This window comes from Xyrauchen texanus, chromosome 6, assembly GCF_025860055.1.
Source record: "Xyrauchen texanus isolate HMW12.3.18 chromosome 6, RBS_HiC_50CHRs, whole genome shotgun sequence".
NCBI classification, from domain to species: Eukaryota; Metazoa; Chordata; class Actinopteri; order Cypriniformes; family Catostomidae; genus Xyrauchen; species Xyrauchen texanus.
Window position 1 is genome coordinate 4,959,232 of NC_068281.1, and position 20,435 is coordinate 4,979,666.

The window sequence follows — 20,435 nt, forward strand, 5'->3', positions numbered from 1 at the left end:
TAAATGTAATCACAATAATTTATTGTTATTCAAACGATGATTTCCTGCATTCAAAGAGAACTCTGAAAATGTTATAGTCGATTTTTATATATCAAATTACTAAAGTACTAATATAGAATAGCATGGACTTTGTGTAACCCAGGAGAGGGCATATGAGGTAACTAAAAGTGCTAATGCTGCAAGAATCACACTGTGCACTAAGCTGTAGCAAAGAACAATGGTACTGAGACATGTGAGACGTCTGGGAAGCTTTTATAATAAATTAATTTAAAAGGTTGTTGGTTAAAAAGGACTAGAAGCCAGGTTCCCACCATTAAAAAGACGCCAGAGGCTCTGTGAAATAATGGTGGCGGACAGTATCCAGTGGCTACAAAAAATATTAAGAGGGTGTAGATATGAGGTCATGCTAGACAACAGACTGTATAAAAAATGAGGGTTTTGACCAAGAGATCTCAGATCTCAGCTGACATCTTGGGTTTGTTGGTTTGCTCAATAAACCTTTGGCACCTGGAACGCCTGACTTTGAGAGGGAAGAAAAGTTCTCCATGCTCCACGACAATGTCTATCTACAATAACTTTGAGAGATTGGAATTTAGGTTATTAATAGCTGAAAATCTTCTCCTGATCCAGTTTGTGAAGACGAGTACTAAGGAATATTCCTACCATTGGAGCAATTCAAGCTTGATGTACCACCTTGAGGTGGCAGTAGGGGGCAGTCAGCTCCAGCTGTACAGGCCACACGCCTCATCAAACCAATGACAGCAACAGCCGTGCAGCCTTCAACACTCAACACTCAGGACTGCCTCCGATCCTCCCAGGGAGGCGCGGCTGTCATCCGTTAGAGGGCGGAGGAGTGGCCGAGGACCAAGCTATGGTGTATCGGAGAACCGGCGAGTAAGTGTTTTTTTTTCACTGCCGCTCCGTGTTGGCCTTTCCCTCTCTTTTTTTTATGTTTTAATTTGGCACGATCGCCGTTAAGACGTGTAGGTGTCACACTTTTTATTGTTTCCCTCCCTTTGTCCCCTCCCTCATCCAGGTAGACGGGGATGACCTACCGGCAGGGGCGGAAGGCACACCCCTCCGCAGGGAAAGGGGGGCGTGTACCTCATGCCGGGGGCTCTCCGGCCTGAGTGAACGAGGGAGGAATGTGGCAGGGAGGAGGACGGGGCGGGTTGTCATGCCGCACACCCAGCCCCTAATCAGGCTAATTAGCCCTTGAGAGGGATAACGGCCGACGGAAGACGGCAGTGCGACAGAGAGAGAGATTCAAGGACAGCTGTCCGACCCTGTGTGTGTTTGTCTTTTTGGTTCAGTTTTATATTAAACTATTATTTAAATTGTCAAGCCGGTTCTTGCCTCCTCCTTTCCTTTAACCCCCTTTACACTGGTGCCGAAACCCGGGAAGGAGCAGGGATGCGCCGTAGTAGAGTCCTCGCCACTACCATCCACCAGCATAAATTTGTTGTCCACTGTTTGGAACAGCCTTAATATCAGGAATATGGCCTATGTTGCCATAAATAAAACTGTTTCAAAAACAGGGAACTACAAAAAAAAATTGCGACTAAAAAAATGCTGCAGTGTACCTGGAAGGAGCCCAGGCCCAGCTCAAAGACCAGTCTCTCCCGCTTGCTGAAATCCTCTGGGGAGAAGGCAAACACAGTGTAGTGGATTCCAAACAGCGGGATGAGGAGCAGGGTCGAACGTGCCAGACGCCTATCAACACACAGCAAACACCGGAATGTCAAATGGCTGATTGATTCTCTTACAATGTCAACACAGAGTTACTGTAATACACTGGAGATCACAGCCCAGCACGAGAAGAGAGAGAGATAATGGCGAGCATCCTGGAACATTGGAAAGAAAAATTACAAATGAGATCTCCTTAAAATCTTAATTGATTCTCCTAGGTAGCAAAGAGATTGAATGGATAGCAAATGGAGACTTCTGCTGAAGTTGCATATACTATAGATTTTTGTTGTGCAGCATGGAATTTGGTTGCAAATGTGAGTAATTTCCTCTCATTGTATTGGAGGTTAGTGCATAGAGTAATAGATCGATCTTGGGATTTAAGAATCAGTATCAAGATTGTTCAAATTAATATTGAGATGCATTGGAAAACTCTAAATTAAAGTGGAGAAATTTGCTTGGAAACCCCTTCTGTGAGCAATCCTTTTATTTCTCTGCTAATAAGCTAAAAACGCATCATGATCTTTTTGCTAATTCCACCTACAAGTCAAGGTTGTAGGTGTTTTGGAACATGGCCAATGGTTCAAGCTGGTCCAGGAGGTCAACCAGAGAAAATTGTAGGTGCTGGAACCTTAGTTGAGCTGGTAGAACATTTTGAACCTGCACCAAACCAGCTGCCATGTTCCAAAACCCAGCTTGACCACCTTAAGTGATAGTTCACCCAAAAATCTCATCATTTACTCACCCTCATGTCATCCATGATGTGTACGACTTTCTTTCTTCTGCTGAACACAAGCAAAGATGTTTTGAATAATATCTCAGCTCTGTAGGTTTATACAATGCAAGTGAATGGTGACCATAAGGTCCAAAAAGGAAACAAACGCAGCATAATAATAATCCAAATAACTCCAGTGGTTCAGAAGCGATGTGAAAGGTGTGGGTGAGAAACAGATCCATTTTTAAGTCCTTTTTTACTATAAATCTCCACCTTTGACCAGCCTGACCAGCAGGTGGCGATATGCGCAGAGAATGTGAATCACCCAAAAAAAAAAGAAGAAGAATGTGAAAGTGAAAGTAGAGATTTCTAATAAAATGGACGTCAATATTGTTCTGTTTCTCACCTGTTATTTAGCTTCTGAAGACATGAATTTAACCACTGGATTCGTATGAATTAATTTTATGCTGCCTTTATGTGCTTTTCAAAGCTTCAAAGTTCTGGCCATCATTCACTTGCTTTTTATGGACCTACAGAGCTGAGATATTCTTCTAAATATCTTTGTTTGTGTTCTGCAAAAGAAAGAAAGTCTGGGATGGCATGTGGGTGTGTAAATGATGAGAGAATTGTAATTATTGGGCGAACTATCCCTTTAAACTGGCATGACTTGGTCTCCCATCTCAGCCAGCTCCCCAACCACCTAAACTAGCTTGAACCACCTTGAACAACCAGTTCCAAAACAGAGCAACCACCTTGAGCTCTTTTCAGCTGGATTTTCCAGCAGGTGAAGCTACATGTAATTACACACAACAACAACAACAACAGACAACAAAACTGTCAACAGTGAATATCACTCAGTCTACATTTTAAAAAGAAAAATGCACATTTATTGGCCATAGCACACAAAATGCGCATTCTCACACACACACATTCACACACAAATCCACACACACACTTACAGCGTGATGGTAGAAAGCTCTGATATCCTGCACGAATGCTGGGCCGCCTGTGTGGGCTCACTGAAGCATTTCTGTGCACAGCTGCTAAACACGACAAAGACAACAAACACTCTTTAGGACAGAACACACACACACACACACACACACACACACACACATATACTGTAGACACAGACTCATTCACAAAACTGGCCACACAACATATCCCAGCATTGAGACCTTATTAAGACATTTTAAAGAAATATTTCACCCAAAGTGGACAATTCTCTCATTTGTTACTCACTCTTATGCCGACTTTTTGCACAAACAAAGATAGTTTCATAGATGTATAATGTGTTTATGTTCATAGAGTGCAAGTCAACGAGGTCCAAAAGTTTCCAGTTTCAAAAAAGACATAAATGCAGGGTTTGGATTCTCATCCAAAACCGATTTCATCGCTTTAGAAGACTGGGATTAAACCACATGAGTCGTATGGATTACCTTTATGCTTCATTTATGCCCTATTTGGAGCTCAAAACCTTTGGACCCCATTAACTTATACTGTATGGACAACATAACACCTCATACATCCTTAAATATATCTTCAAATATAACTTGAGCACAGCAGAAGACAGAAAGAACGTTATACACATCTGGGATGACCTGAGGGTGAGTAAATGAGAGATTTTTCATTTTTGGGTGAACTATTCCTCCCTCAACATCTCAGTTATCACACAAACAACCTGTGATGCCACACTTATCGTGTAGTACATGAAAAAATGGCTTACAATGGCGGCATCAGGAAACATAACCATCCAATATATCATGGGATACACCATATTGGCCAATCAGATTTTGCACATAATACTCTGTTTTCATGTGACTGAAACACAGATACTCACAGGTAAATGCTGGTCTCGTTTCCGCCGATGTCTGGAGACTGCAGCTTCTGCACCAGGATTACGATTATTCCAATGAAGAGAACAAAATTAATCTGAATGGGAAAAGAATTGGACGAGTGTGTTATGGAATATTGCTTCATAAAGATTTTCATATATGTATGCAGCATACATACAGAGATGCCACATTTGTCCAAAGGTGTCGCAGTGGTTTTATAAGGAATATTAAAGGAATATTACCATAATTGATGCCACGACTGGTCCCTTTATCACCCACCAGAGAGCAGTGTAATCATTCATATCCCAGCAGCTGCAGAAATACAAATTATTATAGGAGCATTGTGGCAACTCATGCTTGGTCATGTGATTTACTAGCTGAGAGCATTTCGCACACTCACAGTATGTTCAGAAGGTATGCAAGGTAATAGTACCCAGTATGTGAAAACAAAAAAAGATACATACTACTATTTTTTTTTAAAGACAGTTATGCATTATGTGTACTATGCATAGTACTGTATAAAAATAGTAGTGCATATTATTGTGTAGTGCACAATGCACTGGCTCATTTTCACCACAACAAACCATTTTACATTTACATTTACATTTATGTATTTGGCAGATGCTTTTATCCAAAGCGACTTACAGTGCACTTATTACAGGGACAATCCCCCCGGAGCAACCTGGAGTTAAGTGTCTTACTCAAGGACACAATGGTGGTGGCTGTGGGGATCGAACCAGCGACCTTCTGATTTCCAGTTATGTGCTTTAGTCCACTATGCCACCACCACTCCATTTTGCCCCTAATATGTCTTTCTTTTTTTCTTTTTTAGTGTACTTGTTTACCAAGTTACCAAAAGTGTCATTGAAGAGCATGAGCTTGAATAGTTAAAAAAAAATGTAATTGATCTGTTTCTCACCCACACCTATCATTTCGCTTCTGAAGACATTTTTATCGGCTGTCATTTCCGAAGAAGCTGTATTTTTATTTCTCAAATTATGCAAAAAGTGTGAAAATACCATTTAATTGTGTGTATTTATGATCCATAAACATTTAGCAATTAAATTAGCATTAACAAAACAAAGCAGTTCAAAAAATTTCATTTCCATCGCTGTCATTTCCATCACAAGTATCCTATTAAACATAACACAGAATTTGAGATGTGCTGGAAATGACACTGTGGTGAACATTGTCATGTCTCTCATAAATAATGACAAAAATGACATAAATATCCCATCATTTATGTACATACACTGCTTAGCATGGTCAGTAGACAAATAAAAAAAATGAATGCAGAAAATTTGAAAAAAATGTTTTTAACGTTACTTAATCTTGGCGAAGTGCTAAAGGTGCCCAAGGTTAAAGTAACACACTTATATGGAATTCAACATACCCAGAATCATCAAAATTGAGACGCAGAACAGCCCAGATGGTCACACAAATAGTGGGTGTCCCTAAAAAGAGAGATATTCGTCATATGCAAAAGTTGTTCCTTAATGCTTTTCATGCATTAATATGAATGTACTAAATATGACAGCATAACAAATCACAACCCCAAAGATCAGAAATATCCAGTAAGACAGGAAATCCAATACACAGACAATGCACCCAGTTTTCTATTTATAAATGCCTGTATAAACTGTGATACAAAATCAATTACGTGACAACCCGATATTATTAACTTTCATATCATGCAACACTGTGACATACCCCAGCCAATGATGGTGTACCAGTAGAAGTAGCGTCTTTCAGGGAAAAAGGTCTCCACCAGCAGTGTGAAGAGGTAAAGACCCTCGATAAAGAGCCAGAAGTAGTTTGACATGACACAGTAATGGAAGAAGACCATCACTGCCTTACAGCCCACCTAAACACAGAAACACAGAAACACACACACACACACACACACACACACACACACACACACACACACACACACACACACACACACACACACACACACACACACACACACAGGGGGGAAATTCAATAAGAATCAATTGCAGCCGGCAACAGCATTGTTCATTTGCACACACTGTTTGAGCTGGATTAAAGTGTGATTCTGTAGAGGAATTATGCATATCAGACAATGGCGCAAATAGCATTTAGTTTTGTTCTACCCTCATGCCATCCCAGATGTGTATGACTTTCTTTCTTCAACAGAACAAAGATTTTTAGAACAATATCTCAGCTCTGTTGGTCCATACAATACAAGTGAATGGTGATCAGACCATTTTAGCACCAAAAATAACAAGGAAACATAGAAGTAATCCATATGTCTCCAGTTGGTAAAGCAATATCTTCAAAAGCTCTAAATCTCCACTTTAACTTTCACTTTCAGATTTAAAAGTGAAAGAGAAATTGGAGATTTAGGGTTAAAAAAAGGACTTAAATTTAGATCTGTTTCTCATCCACAGCTATTATATCACTTCTGAAGATATGGGTTTAACCACTGGAGTCTTATGGAATACTTACTGTATATGTTTCCTTGATGTGATTTTTAGAGCTACAAATGTCTTATCACCATTCACTTGCATTGTATGGACCTACAGAGCTGAAATATTCTTCTAAAAGTCTTGAAAAAGTCTAAAGAAAGAAAGTCTTACACATCTGTGATGGCATGAAGGTGAGTAAATGATGAGAGAATTTTCATTTTTTGGTGAACTATCCCATTAAAGGTGCACTCAGTAATTTTTTCCTCATTAAAAAAAGATTTTCTCCAAAATAAATTAATTGTAATTTTAGCGCATTTGTATAAAGTCATGATGACTTACATGAGATGAAGACTCCAGTCACATCAGTAACTGTATAAAAACTTTTTTATTCTACACGGAGAGGGTCCTCTCATGGGGGCTGCCATGTAAGCATTACATAACCAGCCGAATACAACTCGATTAATCTCAGTTATCACCTTGTTATTGGACACTTTCACTCATGGATTCAAGTTATCATGGCTGACTGTGAATAGTGAATTTCTACAATGGCATCCATTTTTGAAAACTATTGCATTTGAATGATGCTGCATCCACACCACTAAGTGTCCCAGTAAGTCCAAAATAACATATATATATATATAAACTTGATGCGCCTTTAAAATCAACATGAAATATAATTTTTTTCTTCATTTTTACTATAGGTCATTTAATATGATGTTTTTGATTGGAAACCTGCTTTTAGTGTTAAATTTTTGTCCTCTCTTGATTATATATTTATGCATATATTTTGAGTAATATATGTGAATGCTAGTATACCATATAAAAGTACAATGTATGTCTATGACATGTTTTGAACATTTGTATTTTGGAGTATGTTCAACTAGAAGAGTGACAGTAAGTACTTTATCCTGACCTAAAAATGCAATCAGGTGCACTGCTGTTATATGGACACTGATGGCGATGCAAATCAAAAACGTTTTGGTTCTGCACTTAAGCACTTTTGCACTTTTTGGCCTCTTATTGAAATTCCTGAAGTATTTTTTTCAGTTGACATTGTGTGTGAGCCTTCTCTTTCCTTAAAATAATATTATTAAAATATGAATTAATATGTTCATATGTAGGTACTACTTCTGTGTGCGACAAGTGAGGATGTATGAGGAATAAATGAGGAAATAAAGACATTATTTTGAATTTGTTAAGTGGAAAAAACAAAACATTTATGTGAAAAATGTTTTAGAAACTAACTTAAAAATAATTAGTAAAGTGATTACTTTTTGGATGAAGCAATCAGTTAAGTAATCTGATTATGATTGCAGAGAAGTAATCAGTAATTTGCAGTAGAGTACTATTTTGGAATATCGTGCCCAACGCAGGATTTATCTGTGCACACTATACCAAGTGAAAAAAAAAACTTGCATCAAAATGTAGCAAATTGCTCTGCCTCTGAAAAAGGCTTTGCATTTCAGCTAACATCTCGAATCCCTCTTATTATTCAACCCCTACCCTCTAATACATGGCACTATTTTGGTATGTAACTTCCACTTTTAATGATCCAATCAATTACCGATGGATAAAATCAAGTCATGCCCTACATATGTTCTCATTGAATTTCCTATATCACTTGTAAATATGTCTGATTACAGAATTTCATGTAGATTTTAAGGGAAACAAATCGTATTGGAACATGGTAGCTAGTTTATTGCTGGTCTAAAATGGTCTACCAACTCTAACCAGTTTGAGCCTGCTTTGCCAGGTCCACAACTGCTGGTAACTCAGCTAGCCAACCAACTAAACAACCTTTGACCAACTAATGACTTGCGTAGACCAGCAAAAAAAACAAAAAAAACCTGGTGGTCTAAAGTATTACTGCTGGTTTAAAGAGGTCTACCAACTTTAACCAGTTTGAACAAAATGGCCTATCTGCTTTGCCAGGTCCACATCTGTTGCTAAATCAACTTGCCAAACAACTAAACCACCTTGGACCAACTAATAATCAGCACAGACCAGAAAAAACCTGGTGGTCTAAAGTATTATTGCTGGATTAAAGAGGTCTACCTACTTTAACCTGCTTGAACAAAATGGCCTATCTGCTTTGCCAGGTCCACATTTGTTGCTAAATCAACTTGCCAAACAACTAAACTACCTTGGACCAACTAATAATCAGCACAGACCAGAAAACCCCTGGTGGTCTAAAGAATTATTGCTAAAATGGCATATCTGCTTTGCCAGGTCCACATTTGTTGCTAAATCAACTTGCCAAACAACTAAACCACCTTGGACCAACTAATAATCAGCACAGACCAGAAAAACCTGGTGGTCTAAAGTATTACTGCTGATCTAAAGTGGTCTACCAATTTTAACCAGCTTGCCAAAATGACATGTTTACTTTGCCAGTCCAAGACCTGCTGGTAAATCAGCTGGGCAGCCAACTAAATCACCTTGGGTCAACTAATGACCTGCATAGACCAGGAAAAACCTGGTGGTCTAAGGTATTACTGCTGGTTTAAATAGGTCTACCAACTTACCCCAGCTTGACCAAAATGTCCTATCTGCTTTGCCAGGTCAACACCTGCAGGTAAATCTGTTGGGCAACCAACAGATTCATGGGGAGAGGGGGTGTTTCACATCCATATGGCTCAGTTTGTGGATTTACTATAAAAGCAAATTCTGTAGAGTCCAAATATGAAAACTGACAACATTTACAATCATTCTGTCATTGAGAATGTGCATAACTCACAGTATGGTCAAAGCAGTGGTCACTGTCCTCCTCTGCGTACAGAACGCCATCTTTAATGAACACAGAGATGGCTCTCAGGATGAACGACACAAACAAATTCATGTGGATGAAGTTCCTGGTGCAGTGAAGCTTCCTGTTTGACAAACGTTCAAAGGAAAAATTATGATGTACTAGAAAGTCTGGAATTCATGACTAATAACTAGACTTGTAAGTGACTAGTAATGGACTTGTTTGGTGTTATAAAGTATTTATTAAGGCTTTATTAGCTGATTTCTTATTCTTGCTTTATAGCTAAAAACAAAACATCAATAGCTATGATGCTAAATACATCCTTTATAGGTTCTCGGTACTCTGTGTGGATGAGCGGCTTAGAAGTATGCAATACATGTAGAATGCATATAGTATTTCAACAAAGCAGGAAAGGTTAGGGTTAGGTTTATGGGTAGGTGTTGGTGTATGGTGTTTGTGGGATTATAACACACAATAAACATGCTGCAGTGTTTGGTAGTATTTAATTAGGGGTGCAAATAACATGTAACACTGTTTGCCCTTAGTGTAAAGAGGATGCTTTTTGTTGCTATTTATTCTAAGCAATAAAATTCTCTATAAAAGTCTTATACTTAGAAATTGCATGTTCAGTGAGTAAGGGCAGCCGGTGGACTGTCTGGTGCCCTCCTAGGGTAAGATGGTGATTGTAGAGAGTGGCGGTACTGATGGCAACACTAATACATCCAAATGGTTTAATAATAAGCAGTTCCTTGTGAAACTTAATGAGATTCTCCTATGACCTCAGGCTAAAACTTGATCCTTTATATTTAAGAGTTAAGATCCTTTAACAAGAGTGTTGGTACACTGATATAAATGTTAACCTATAAATGTGCTTCATGTGGTAACATCTAAATTAACTTGTTTTACTCAAGTCGGAATACATTAGGTTACACCAAAAAAGCTACGTTTTAAAGGATCTATCAGATATAAATAGCACCTTAAGGTAACAACCACTTCAATTCTCTAGATGCAACTTAATTTGAGCCACGTTGACATTATAACATTTTCGATTTCTAATGTCATCGTTTTCCAAATTATTTTGCACTCGAGAGGTGTAGCAAAATAGATACAGTTTTAACCATAAACGTATTGGTGTGGAGTGGACCTCGCCTTCATGGCCGTAACTACCATTGAGGACACCGAGGTCGTGTCCTCGGTATTTTTTTCTTGAAGTGTCATTTCATTGGGAAGTGAAAATAGCCGACGAGACAATTATCCTTGCATCAACGGAAAGTCACGTGACACGTACTTGCAGATACCGCTGTCATGTCAAAACGAAAGTAGTCGACTGTAGCGGAGTGTTTCCTAAACCAATTAAAGAACGCAACGCTGTGTCTCGCACAGCTCATATAAACTCTCACGTAAACTTCAAATTGAACTTCAAATTGAAGTTTATGTGAGCTGTGCGAGACACTGCGTTGCGTTATCCCAAAAGAGTCCTGCAAAGGTGGGATGCTTCTGGCCACAGAAGAATAGTTACTTGTTTTGATAAAAGGTGAGACTGAATTACTGAAAGCTAAAGGTATTCTTTATTATTTTATGTATTGTATGTATACATTGCAGTACAGGTGTTGTATCAACAGTTGAGTCAACTGAACTGATAATGGAAATATTTTTCTATCAATTACAGTTAGTGGTGAGAACCCAAGTCCATTTCAGAGGATGCATATACACTAATATAGTATATTATATAATATAATGTAGTGTACACTACAAATGGATCTCTACCATTTCAGAGGTTGCACAAGAAGCCACAACTACCTATAGGTTATTGTGGAGCGGAGGGGGGCGGGGCCGGTCGGAATATCACGCTCCGGTCCCCAATCGGCCTGATGAGGCGCGCAAGGGATAAAGGCGGCCGGTGACGATGGTTCGAGAGAGAGAGAATTACGGGCATGTCCGTCGTGTGTGTTTATGTTTATGGTTTAAGTTTTCATTAAATATAATTTATATTGACAAGCCGGTTCTCGCCTCCTCCTTGCCCATCCTTTAACTGTGTTACAGTTATATTTCAACAGTTCACACCCAGATACAGGAAAACACACACACACACACACAACACACACACACACACGCGGTGCACAGTTTGCACACGTTGTTATTGAAAATAAATATGTTGTCAGCCAAACTTATTTATCAAGGCGTTATTTTTGACCTTGGTATTTGAAAAATCCTGGTCTTGCTCGCCTTACAGTAGTTTGTCTACAATAATGGATCTTCAATCCTATTTTGGAACCAATTCTAATGGGATCAAAATGCAACTTAATTTCCTATGTTTCTGTTTATTTTTCAGTATTTCAATTTATGCAGTAGGATCTTATTTTAATCTTTAAGCCTAATTTTTACAAAGGAAGACGCCTGAACAAACTTAAAGGGATAGTTCACCCAAAAATTAAAATTTTCTCATCATTTACCCACCCTCATGCCATCCCAGATGTAAATTACTTTCTCCTGCAGAACACATGTTAAGATGTTTTGAAGAATATTCCAGTTCTGTAGGTCCATAAAATGTAGGTGAATGATGACCAAAAATGTGAAGCTCCATGTGGCAGAGTGGAGGGCGGGGCCGGGTCGTGATTATACACACCCGGTCCTTTATCAGGCTAATTAAGCCTCCGAGAGGGATAAAGGCCGACTACGGAGGATGGTGCGGGAGAGAGATCATTTACGGACATGCCCGTCATGTGTGTGTGTTTGTCTTTTGTTTCAGTTTTATATTAAACTATTATTTATATTATCAAGCCGGTTCTCGCCTCCTCTTTCCATTGATGTACGTTACACTCCAAAAATCACATACCGTAAAGGCAGCATAAAAGTAATCCGTACGACTCCAGTTGTTTAATCCATGTCTTCTGAAGCAATCCAATCGGTTTTGGGTGAGAATAGACCAAAAAATAAATCCTTTTTAACTATAAATCATGATTTCAACTCGTGATTACACTTCGTAGCATCATCTACCACTCTGCACATGCGTCAAGCACTAGGCCGTGTAATCGAGCTTGAAATCATGATCGTGCCTAGTGACAGCAATGGCAAGATGTACCTTGAAAACTGAGTTACATTTTGGTCTAAACCGATTAGATCGCTTCTGAAGACATGGATTTAAACACTGAGTCTTATGGAATACTTTTATGCTGCCTTTATCTGCTTTTTGGAGCTTCAACGTTTTGGTCACCATTCACTTGCATTGTATGGACCTACAGAGCTGAGATATTCCTCAAAAAATCTTTGTTTGTGATCAGCAGAAGAAAGAAAGTCCTACACATCTGGGATGGCATGAGGGTGAGTAAATGATGAGATCATTTTCATTTTGGGTGGACTACCCTTTATGCACCCTATCTAAAGCCTCTGAGATACTGGCTTCAAAGTTATGCCTCTTTAACATTAAGATAGAAACCTAGCAAGCAATCATTTCTTCAGCTGTCACACGCAATTGTAAATAAAGATAGGTTCAAACCACACCTACAATTAGTTTTAACCAATCATCAGTGCTCTTCGATTAGCAGGGCTGTTATAGGTTAAGAATTTCAGGGATGTGCACAGCAGGAGAAATATAACCAAACGAACAACTTTGCAGAACAAAAAATTGCATTTCGTAATAATTGTTAAGCAAACTAAAAGAAGCCTGTTCGCCCATTATGTATAGATTAGCCTTTAGAGGGCTCTTGTTTGACCAGGAAGCTGAAATGTTATCAATGTTGTGTGATGACACTGCTCTTAAACTGACCTGAATCTGCAGAGAATGACCATAGCTGTGGTCAGAGACACCAGAGACGTGCTGTAGCCCACTGTATAGAGAGCCTTCACAGATGCATAGTACATGTCCTTGAGAGGAGAGAACAAACTTACTCTTACAATGGAGTCTTTACCACTAGGCTTTTTCACAGAAAAACCGTGGGCATATGAGGTACTCACAGGCTTGGTTGTGTTGTAGCCGATCATACAGGCGTCAACGTAGTGAGGATACGGTTCAGACCAGCCAAACTCCGTACAGTTTCTGCTGATCCTGCCGAGACCTGAAATGGAGCCAAGCAAGAGCAGAACCATGCAATAAATCAAAGATATTTCCCATCTTCAACAGGCTGTGTGAATTTGATCCAACAACAAAAAGATTTCAAGCAACACCATAGAGTACACTGACTGTGTTCACAATATTCTTATTTTGACCGTTTCTGCATATTCTCATGGACAAACAGTCTGTTTTGGCAGTTATTCCTGGTTCGATGTTCCTTTTGAGCCCAGATTAACCCTTTAATGCAAGCCTTGGGTCTTTAGTGACCTGGTACCTCATCCGTTTTTTTGGAGTTATGCCCACACCTCTTTAATATTACTCAACCATTCTATCATTTCTGTCATTTTGTATGAATGTATGAAAAATAAAATGCTTTGAAAATTTGACACTATCTGGACATTTTGTAGATCCATATGTGATAGATATACATGCTGGGTCGCTAAAGACCTGAGTATGTAACACTGTTTTGCCAATCACCCATGCATTTAATGGCTAAACTTTAACATGAACAGCTAATTCACAGCTTACAATGTTAATACTGTTTTTGGGGGGCATATCCCATGGCAATGGTACTCTTTGAAGTAACTTGGATTGTCTTCTAAATATCATGATACATGAATACAGTAATCATTCGGTACTATGGTATTACTATCTGTGCCATAGTATCACCACAGTGCTTTATTTTAAGATAAGTTTTCTATTAATTATATTACTATCAAGCAATAAAATGTACATAAAACATAAAATACATAAACGTAACATAAAACTAATTGTAACAAACATATAGAATATGTAACAATGCTATCTGTTGACTCTCACCCTCCTCTGGACTCATGAATTCAAAGAGCTCAGGACAATTGACCTCCAAAACCTCTCCAACACCAGTCGCCTGCCAGCAGGTCAGGTTATCCCACTCCCATGGACAGCCTTAACAGACAACAAAACAATTATCACATTACTATTAAGAAGACTGTTTAGTCCGAGATGGAGCTCTTGTGTCAAAATGAATGGGAGGAACTGGAGCACCCAAAATGTCAGATGTAGAAAAAGTCCCGTCTTATTGATAAAAGAGCCAATCACCATTTAGACACAGACATTGACTGTCAGTCAACTCCAGATCACGCATGCGTATTAGCTGGACAAGCCTGACAAATTGCGTGTATAGAAGCACAATTTATGATACTGTTGTTGCCGAATTTAGATATGTTCTTTGATTGAAATCTTCTTGACTTTTCTGTCTTTCCCCATTCAAGTAGATAGGAGCTGTACTTTTATGCCGCTTGTATCCATAGAAAATACAGTAGCTGCCCACGAGTGTTCCAAAGATGGCGGCCAAGTGGACAGACTTACTTGAAAGGGACTTTGTTACTACTCATCCAATCCGAGAGGATTTTTTACTGTTGTTTGTTGTATGACGTCCTTTTCCAGAGATTTGACGTATATTTTTCTCTTTGAGATAGAAATAGACTAAAATCAAAAAGGAACTCACAGATTACAAAAATCTCTTGCTAACACTTATCCCGTATTATCATATTAAAATACCATGTTTTTACGGACATTGTGGCAGACCGACCACCACTTCCTCTTGTCATCGTTGACCCGCCGATTAGGGCTGTTTGGCCGAATTAGATGCATCAACGGACCCGCTACTTGGACCCCCCCGTGCGAATTAGATGTGTCCCCGGGGGAGAACAGCACGTGTTGCGGGCGATGGGCTAGAAGCCAGACAGCCTTCCCCTCTCACCTGCCAAGGACGCCGGAGCACCACGCGCCACATCCCAGGAGGGGAGCGCATGTGGCCTCCGGACCCCGCTCAAGCCTGGGCCACTCCATGGACACCCCTCCGACCTTCACTGAGTAAATGTTTCACCATGAGAATGCCAGATTCCCCTTTATTTTGGACACCATTCCCCGTGGACACTTTATTTGATTCTTTTTTTGAAAACTTTATTTCCAATAAATGCCTCTCTGAGGCTTGACGCCACACCCACTGTGTCTGTCTATTGCTCACCCTGCCACAAGATTTTCCAAATTATTACCATATTTATGGACACATATCATGGTAATACCATGGTACACTTTAAAGAACCTTTGAGTACCATGTAAATACCAAGGTGAATAAATATGGTAATCATCCAATACCATAGTGTACTGTATATTAAAATACCATGATATTACTATCTGATACCATCTTTGTACCATTTTTTCAACATTTGCATGAAAAAAAAAGCCTTTCCGAAAAACCAAACCCAGTAAAAATATGGACTCCCGACACGATAACGGATGTCTTTGTTTAATAATAGCTACACCATCAAATTCCTCAGATTAGCCCTCGAGGGGAAGCCAAGAGGAATCATTGCAGAGCATGAATCTAACCACCTGAGGACATGAACATTTGGATAAGAATCCATATTGTCCATATAATCCATGTTTCCCATAATTGTTTCCCCCTGCTCATTACATACACAGCTTTAGAAAATTAAGTACAGAAATCCCTCTTCATCAGCCTGGTGGCCATGAACAGATGCCAAAGATGAATTAAAGAATGTAGAGCCACTTGATACAGTCAGAACTACCGCATCTAGTCTTGCAATCTGAGATCAGGGTATAAAAACGTTTAAGAGCTTTTGAAATTAAATGTTGCAGCCTGGCAGATTTAGTCCCATTGTAAAGACAAACCATTTCAAAAGGTAAACAAGAGCAGGTTCTGAATTATAGATATCATCAACTCAGTTTTCACTAGTTAAAATGTTCATTCTTGATATCAACCTAGTCTCATAGTGAAAATGTGATTCTATATATACTTGTGGCCAAAGGTTTGGAATAATGTACAGATTTTGCTGTTTTGGAAGGAAATTGGTACTTTTATACACCAAAGTGGAATTCAACTGATCACAATGTATAGTCAGGACATTACTGGTGTAAAAAACAGCACCATCACTATTTGAAAAAAGTAATTTTTGATCAAATCTCGACAGGCCCCATTTCAAGCAGCCATCATTCCAACACATTATCCTTGAGTATTCATACTAAATTGCTCATTTGGTACTAGAAAATCACTTGCCATTATATCAAACACAGTTGAAAGCTACTTGGCTCAATAAATGAAGCTTAACATTGTCTTCGTGATTGTTTTTGAGTATGCAATAGCCATGTCTTAAGGTCAATATTAGGTATAAAATGGCAAAAAAAAAAAAAAAAAAAAAACATTTTTCTCTAGAAACTCGTCAGTCAATCATTGTTTTGAGGAATGAAGGCTATACAGTGCTTGAAATTGCCAATAAACCTGAAGATTTCATACAAAGGTGTACACTACAGTCTTCAAAGACAAAGGACAACTGGCTCTAACAAGGACAGAAAGAGATGTGGAAGACCAGATGTACACCTAAACAAGAGGATAAGTACATCAGAGTCTCTAGTTTGAGAAATAGATGCCTCACATGTCCTCCGCTGACAGCTTCATTGAATTCTACCTGCTCAACACCAGTTTCATGTCAGCTAGAATGTCAAGGATCTGCAAAGCTGTCATTGTTGCATGTGGAGGATTTTTTGATGAGAAATCTAAGAAGTTCTTAAATTTTTTTCAAATTGTAATAGTAATTTTTCATGTTATTAATGTCCTGACTATATATTGTGATCAGTTATAATGACACCTTGGTGAATAAAAGTAGCAATTACTTTCCATAAGAGCAAAATCTGTACATTATTCCAAACTTTTGGCCACCAATGTACATTTTAAAAATGTTTACTTTAATGACTTAATATGACTTTATAAATACTTATTTTTCTCTCAATTACTCAGACCCTGCTATTTTATGATATCGACACACTTTTACACATCTTTTGAAAAACAATACATTTTAATGCTTTTACTACTTGCCCCCCCCCCTATTAATCTACTAATTAGGTTTAGGCATTGATTTTGTAAGGATGTCCTTTTTAATTGTCTCATTTATATTTATATTTTAAAACACTATTGTTTAGGGTCAGGCAAAATCTTTTGGTTAGGGAGCATCCATCAAAAATTCCCCTTAAAACCTTAATTCCCCTTATTCGCTTTTGGCGCCCCAAACTGGGCATTTCACTGGAAAACTTCATAATATCAGGCTGGTAAATACATTTACACTTATGAAAATGTGACATAATTACTCATGGAAATTTCATCAAACATTATTATTTTTTTAAATCTAAAAAACTGGTAAAAAACATAATTACAGATACAGTAACTGCATTTTTACTAGTATCATTTTGCAATGATCTGTTCTTCACTCCTGCTCAAAATGCTATATAATCTACAATTAATTTCTTCCTAGCTGAATTCAGTTCAGCTATTGTAAGTACTTCTTACAAAGAAAAATTATAATTATAATTAATAATAAAAATTATACTATTCAAAATGTTAATTCTTAATAACTGAGTTAAAACTGGTGAAAATGCTCATTTTTGATATCTGTAAATAAATTTCAACATGTTAGATTTAATATTTCAGATATCTAGTATGTTATTTAAAATGTAATTATTACATATAGTGTATAAAAATGTTTTGTTATAAACTGTTAAATTTATAACATTGCCTGGGTAGCTCAGCGAGTAAAGACGCGGACTACCACCCCCGCTTGCTAGGGAGGGTAGAGTCACATAAGGTAACCTCCTTGTGGTCACTATAATGTGGTTCTCGCTCTCGATGGGGCGCGTGGCGAGTTTTGTGTGGAGACATAGCACGCGTGGATGCCCACGATATTCTTCGCGGTAATGCGCTCAACAAGCCACGTGATAAGATTTTCAGGGTTACGGCTATAGACACGTTACTCAACCACAGTGGGTGTCAACTTTTAAAGTAGGAAATCCTCATAATGACCTTCTCACAGAAGGAAATATTCAACATAATATCAAGCAGGGCTGGACTGGGAAGAGAAATCGGTCCGGGATTTTACATAGCAACTGGCCCAAAAGTGGGCCTTTTCGGCATATTGCGCGCCGTTTTGTGTTCCGTTCTGTATAACGCGGCAGCTCATTTTAGCTTATCGTGGCCCATTCAGCCGTTCCGCGGCCGACCCACTGGCCCGCTCGGTTCTCCAGATGGCCAGTCCGCCCCTGGTCAGCCCCAAAGTGCGTCGGCCCACCGGGAAAATGCCCGGAGTGCCAGATTACTGTTTCTGTTAAGCATTTCCCAGTTGAACATACTGTTTAGTGCTGTTAAGAATGATGTTTAGAACACCAAACCAATATAACAGCATTTAACAGTCATTAACAGCATTTATTTTTGGCCAACATATTTATTTAATTTCCTCTTTGAGTCATTTCTATACAAGCTATTCAATTAAGTCATAGTCAACATTCTGGTTGGCAACTTTGGGAGTTAACAAGAAATCTCTTATTGTACCAAGCACAGCCCTAATGCTAAATAATGCTAACATTAAAAACAAGGGGCATTACTTGATTTATTTAGTGATTTTATGATTTGTTTAATGATTTTGTAGTTTTTTAATTATTAGCAATTATTACAATTTCATTATGTTTTAAAATATATTTATAAAATGTATTTAATTTTATCCAAAGCGACTTACAGAGTACTTATTACATATTACAATCCCCCGGAGCAACCTGGAATGAAGTGCCTTGCTCAAGCACACAATGGTGGAGGCTGTGGGGATCAACCAGCAACCTTCTGATTACCAGTTATGTGCTTTAGACCACTACGCCACCACCACTCATATTTATTAAAATAACAAAAAATTATATTTAATGATTTAGTATTGAGTAATCTGGCCCTCCATATCTTATAGCTACAATATCATTACATCTGAAATGACCTTTGCCACTAATAAAAAACAAATTACCAATATCAAAAAAGAGCATTTTCACTTTTTACTAGTTGCAAATGCAATTACTGATATACAGTACTTTTTAGCCAATCAAAAACGCTCTCTGCCTGTCAATAATGTTGTGCACTCGCATTTTCTGGGTTTGGCTGACGAGTCTGGTGGAATTTATCAAAAGAGCTGAAATCACCAAATCAAGTACAACACCATTAATCATTTAAAGGAATTGTTCAAAAGAACCAACATAGTTCAAGAACATGCATGCAATCTTTCAGATGTTCTATTAATTCATTTTAAGAGAGTCACAAATTATGTTGTTATGCACTGGAAGAATTGAAATGTCATGCTTACTTTGGCCAAGTGCCTGATTAACCACATTGTAAGTTCAGTTTGATTAAAAACTCCCTCTGGAGTCTCTAAAGAGGTTTTCTGTTTCTCTACATTCTCTGGTCTGTAGATAGCCTCGTGTCTTTTTTCTTTTTTTTCCCCAGCTGTGAGTGAATGTGTGACGTGGCGGTAGAAAGCATTAGATGGCTTTTGTCTGCCTGGTGGCACATGTTGTTGCTCACAGATCTCAAATCACTCTGGACACAAAGCCAATTATCTGCTAAAGTCTGAACAAGAGCTCTTTAAACCAGCAGGACAGAAGTGAGGGGCAGAGACAAAGGAATCGTGAACTAACCAGGACAGAGTGGAATAGTGACTCTCGCTGTTGAAATCTTTTGTTGTTTATTGTCAAAGGTTGTGAAGTCAATTAACTCAACAGTATCTTGGTCACTTGGTAATATGGCTAATACTAATAATACAATATTTGGCATAGTGTTTGTTCCATGTGTTGGTCTGGTAAATGGTAGGAGTCTGGTAGGAGTGGTGGTGGCATAGTGGGCTAAAGCACTAAACTGTTAAGCAGAAGGTTGCTGGTTCGATCCCTACAGCCACCATCATTGTGTCCTTGAGCAAGGCACTTAACTCCAGGTTGCTCCGGGGGGATTGGCTCTGTCATTCGCTTTGGATAAAAAAATGTCTGATAAATGGTAAATCACATTTTTGCTGTTGTTTATGCATTTCCAAAATTGCTTATTTTCCAATTCAGCCTATGTCAATTTGCATAGTGTTTGGTCTATGCAATCATTTTTAATACTTTTGTT

The 20,435-nt window shown here is 38.5% G+C and overlaps 1 protein-coding gene across 1 annotated transcript in view; it reads right to left on the reverse strand.

The window, feature by feature from the left end:
- Positions 1 to 20,435, reverse strand: part of LOC127645654 (pituitary adenylate cyclase-activating polypeptide type I receptor-like) — a 49,540-nt gene that overhangs the window by 6,050 nt on the left and 23,055 nt on the right. The window contains exons 4-13 of the mRNA XM_052129330.1: positions 14,285 to 14,392; positions 13,369 to 13,469; positions 13,181 to 13,278; positions 9,406 to 9,538; positions 5,947 to 6,100; positions 5,630 to 5,690; positions 4,479 to 4,548; positions 4,242 to 4,333; positions 3,361 to 3,444; positions 1,584 to 1,713 (exon numbers count right to left, since the gene is read on the reverse strand). Coding sequence (XP_051985290.1) covers positions 1,584 to 1,713; positions 3,361 to 3,444; positions 4,242 to 4,333; positions 4,479 to 4,548; positions 5,630 to 5,690; positions 5,947 to 6,100; positions 9,406 to 9,538; positions 13,181 to 13,278; positions 13,369 to 13,469; positions 14,285 to 14,392 — 1,031 coding nt within the window. The remainder of the gene's footprint in view (positions 1 to 1,583; positions 1,714 to 3,360; positions 3,445 to 4,241; positions 4,334 to 4,478; positions 4,549 to 5,629; positions 5,691 to 5,946; positions 6,101 to 9,405; positions 9,539 to 13,180; positions 13,279 to 13,368; positions 13,470 to 14,284; positions 14,393 to 20,435) is intronic.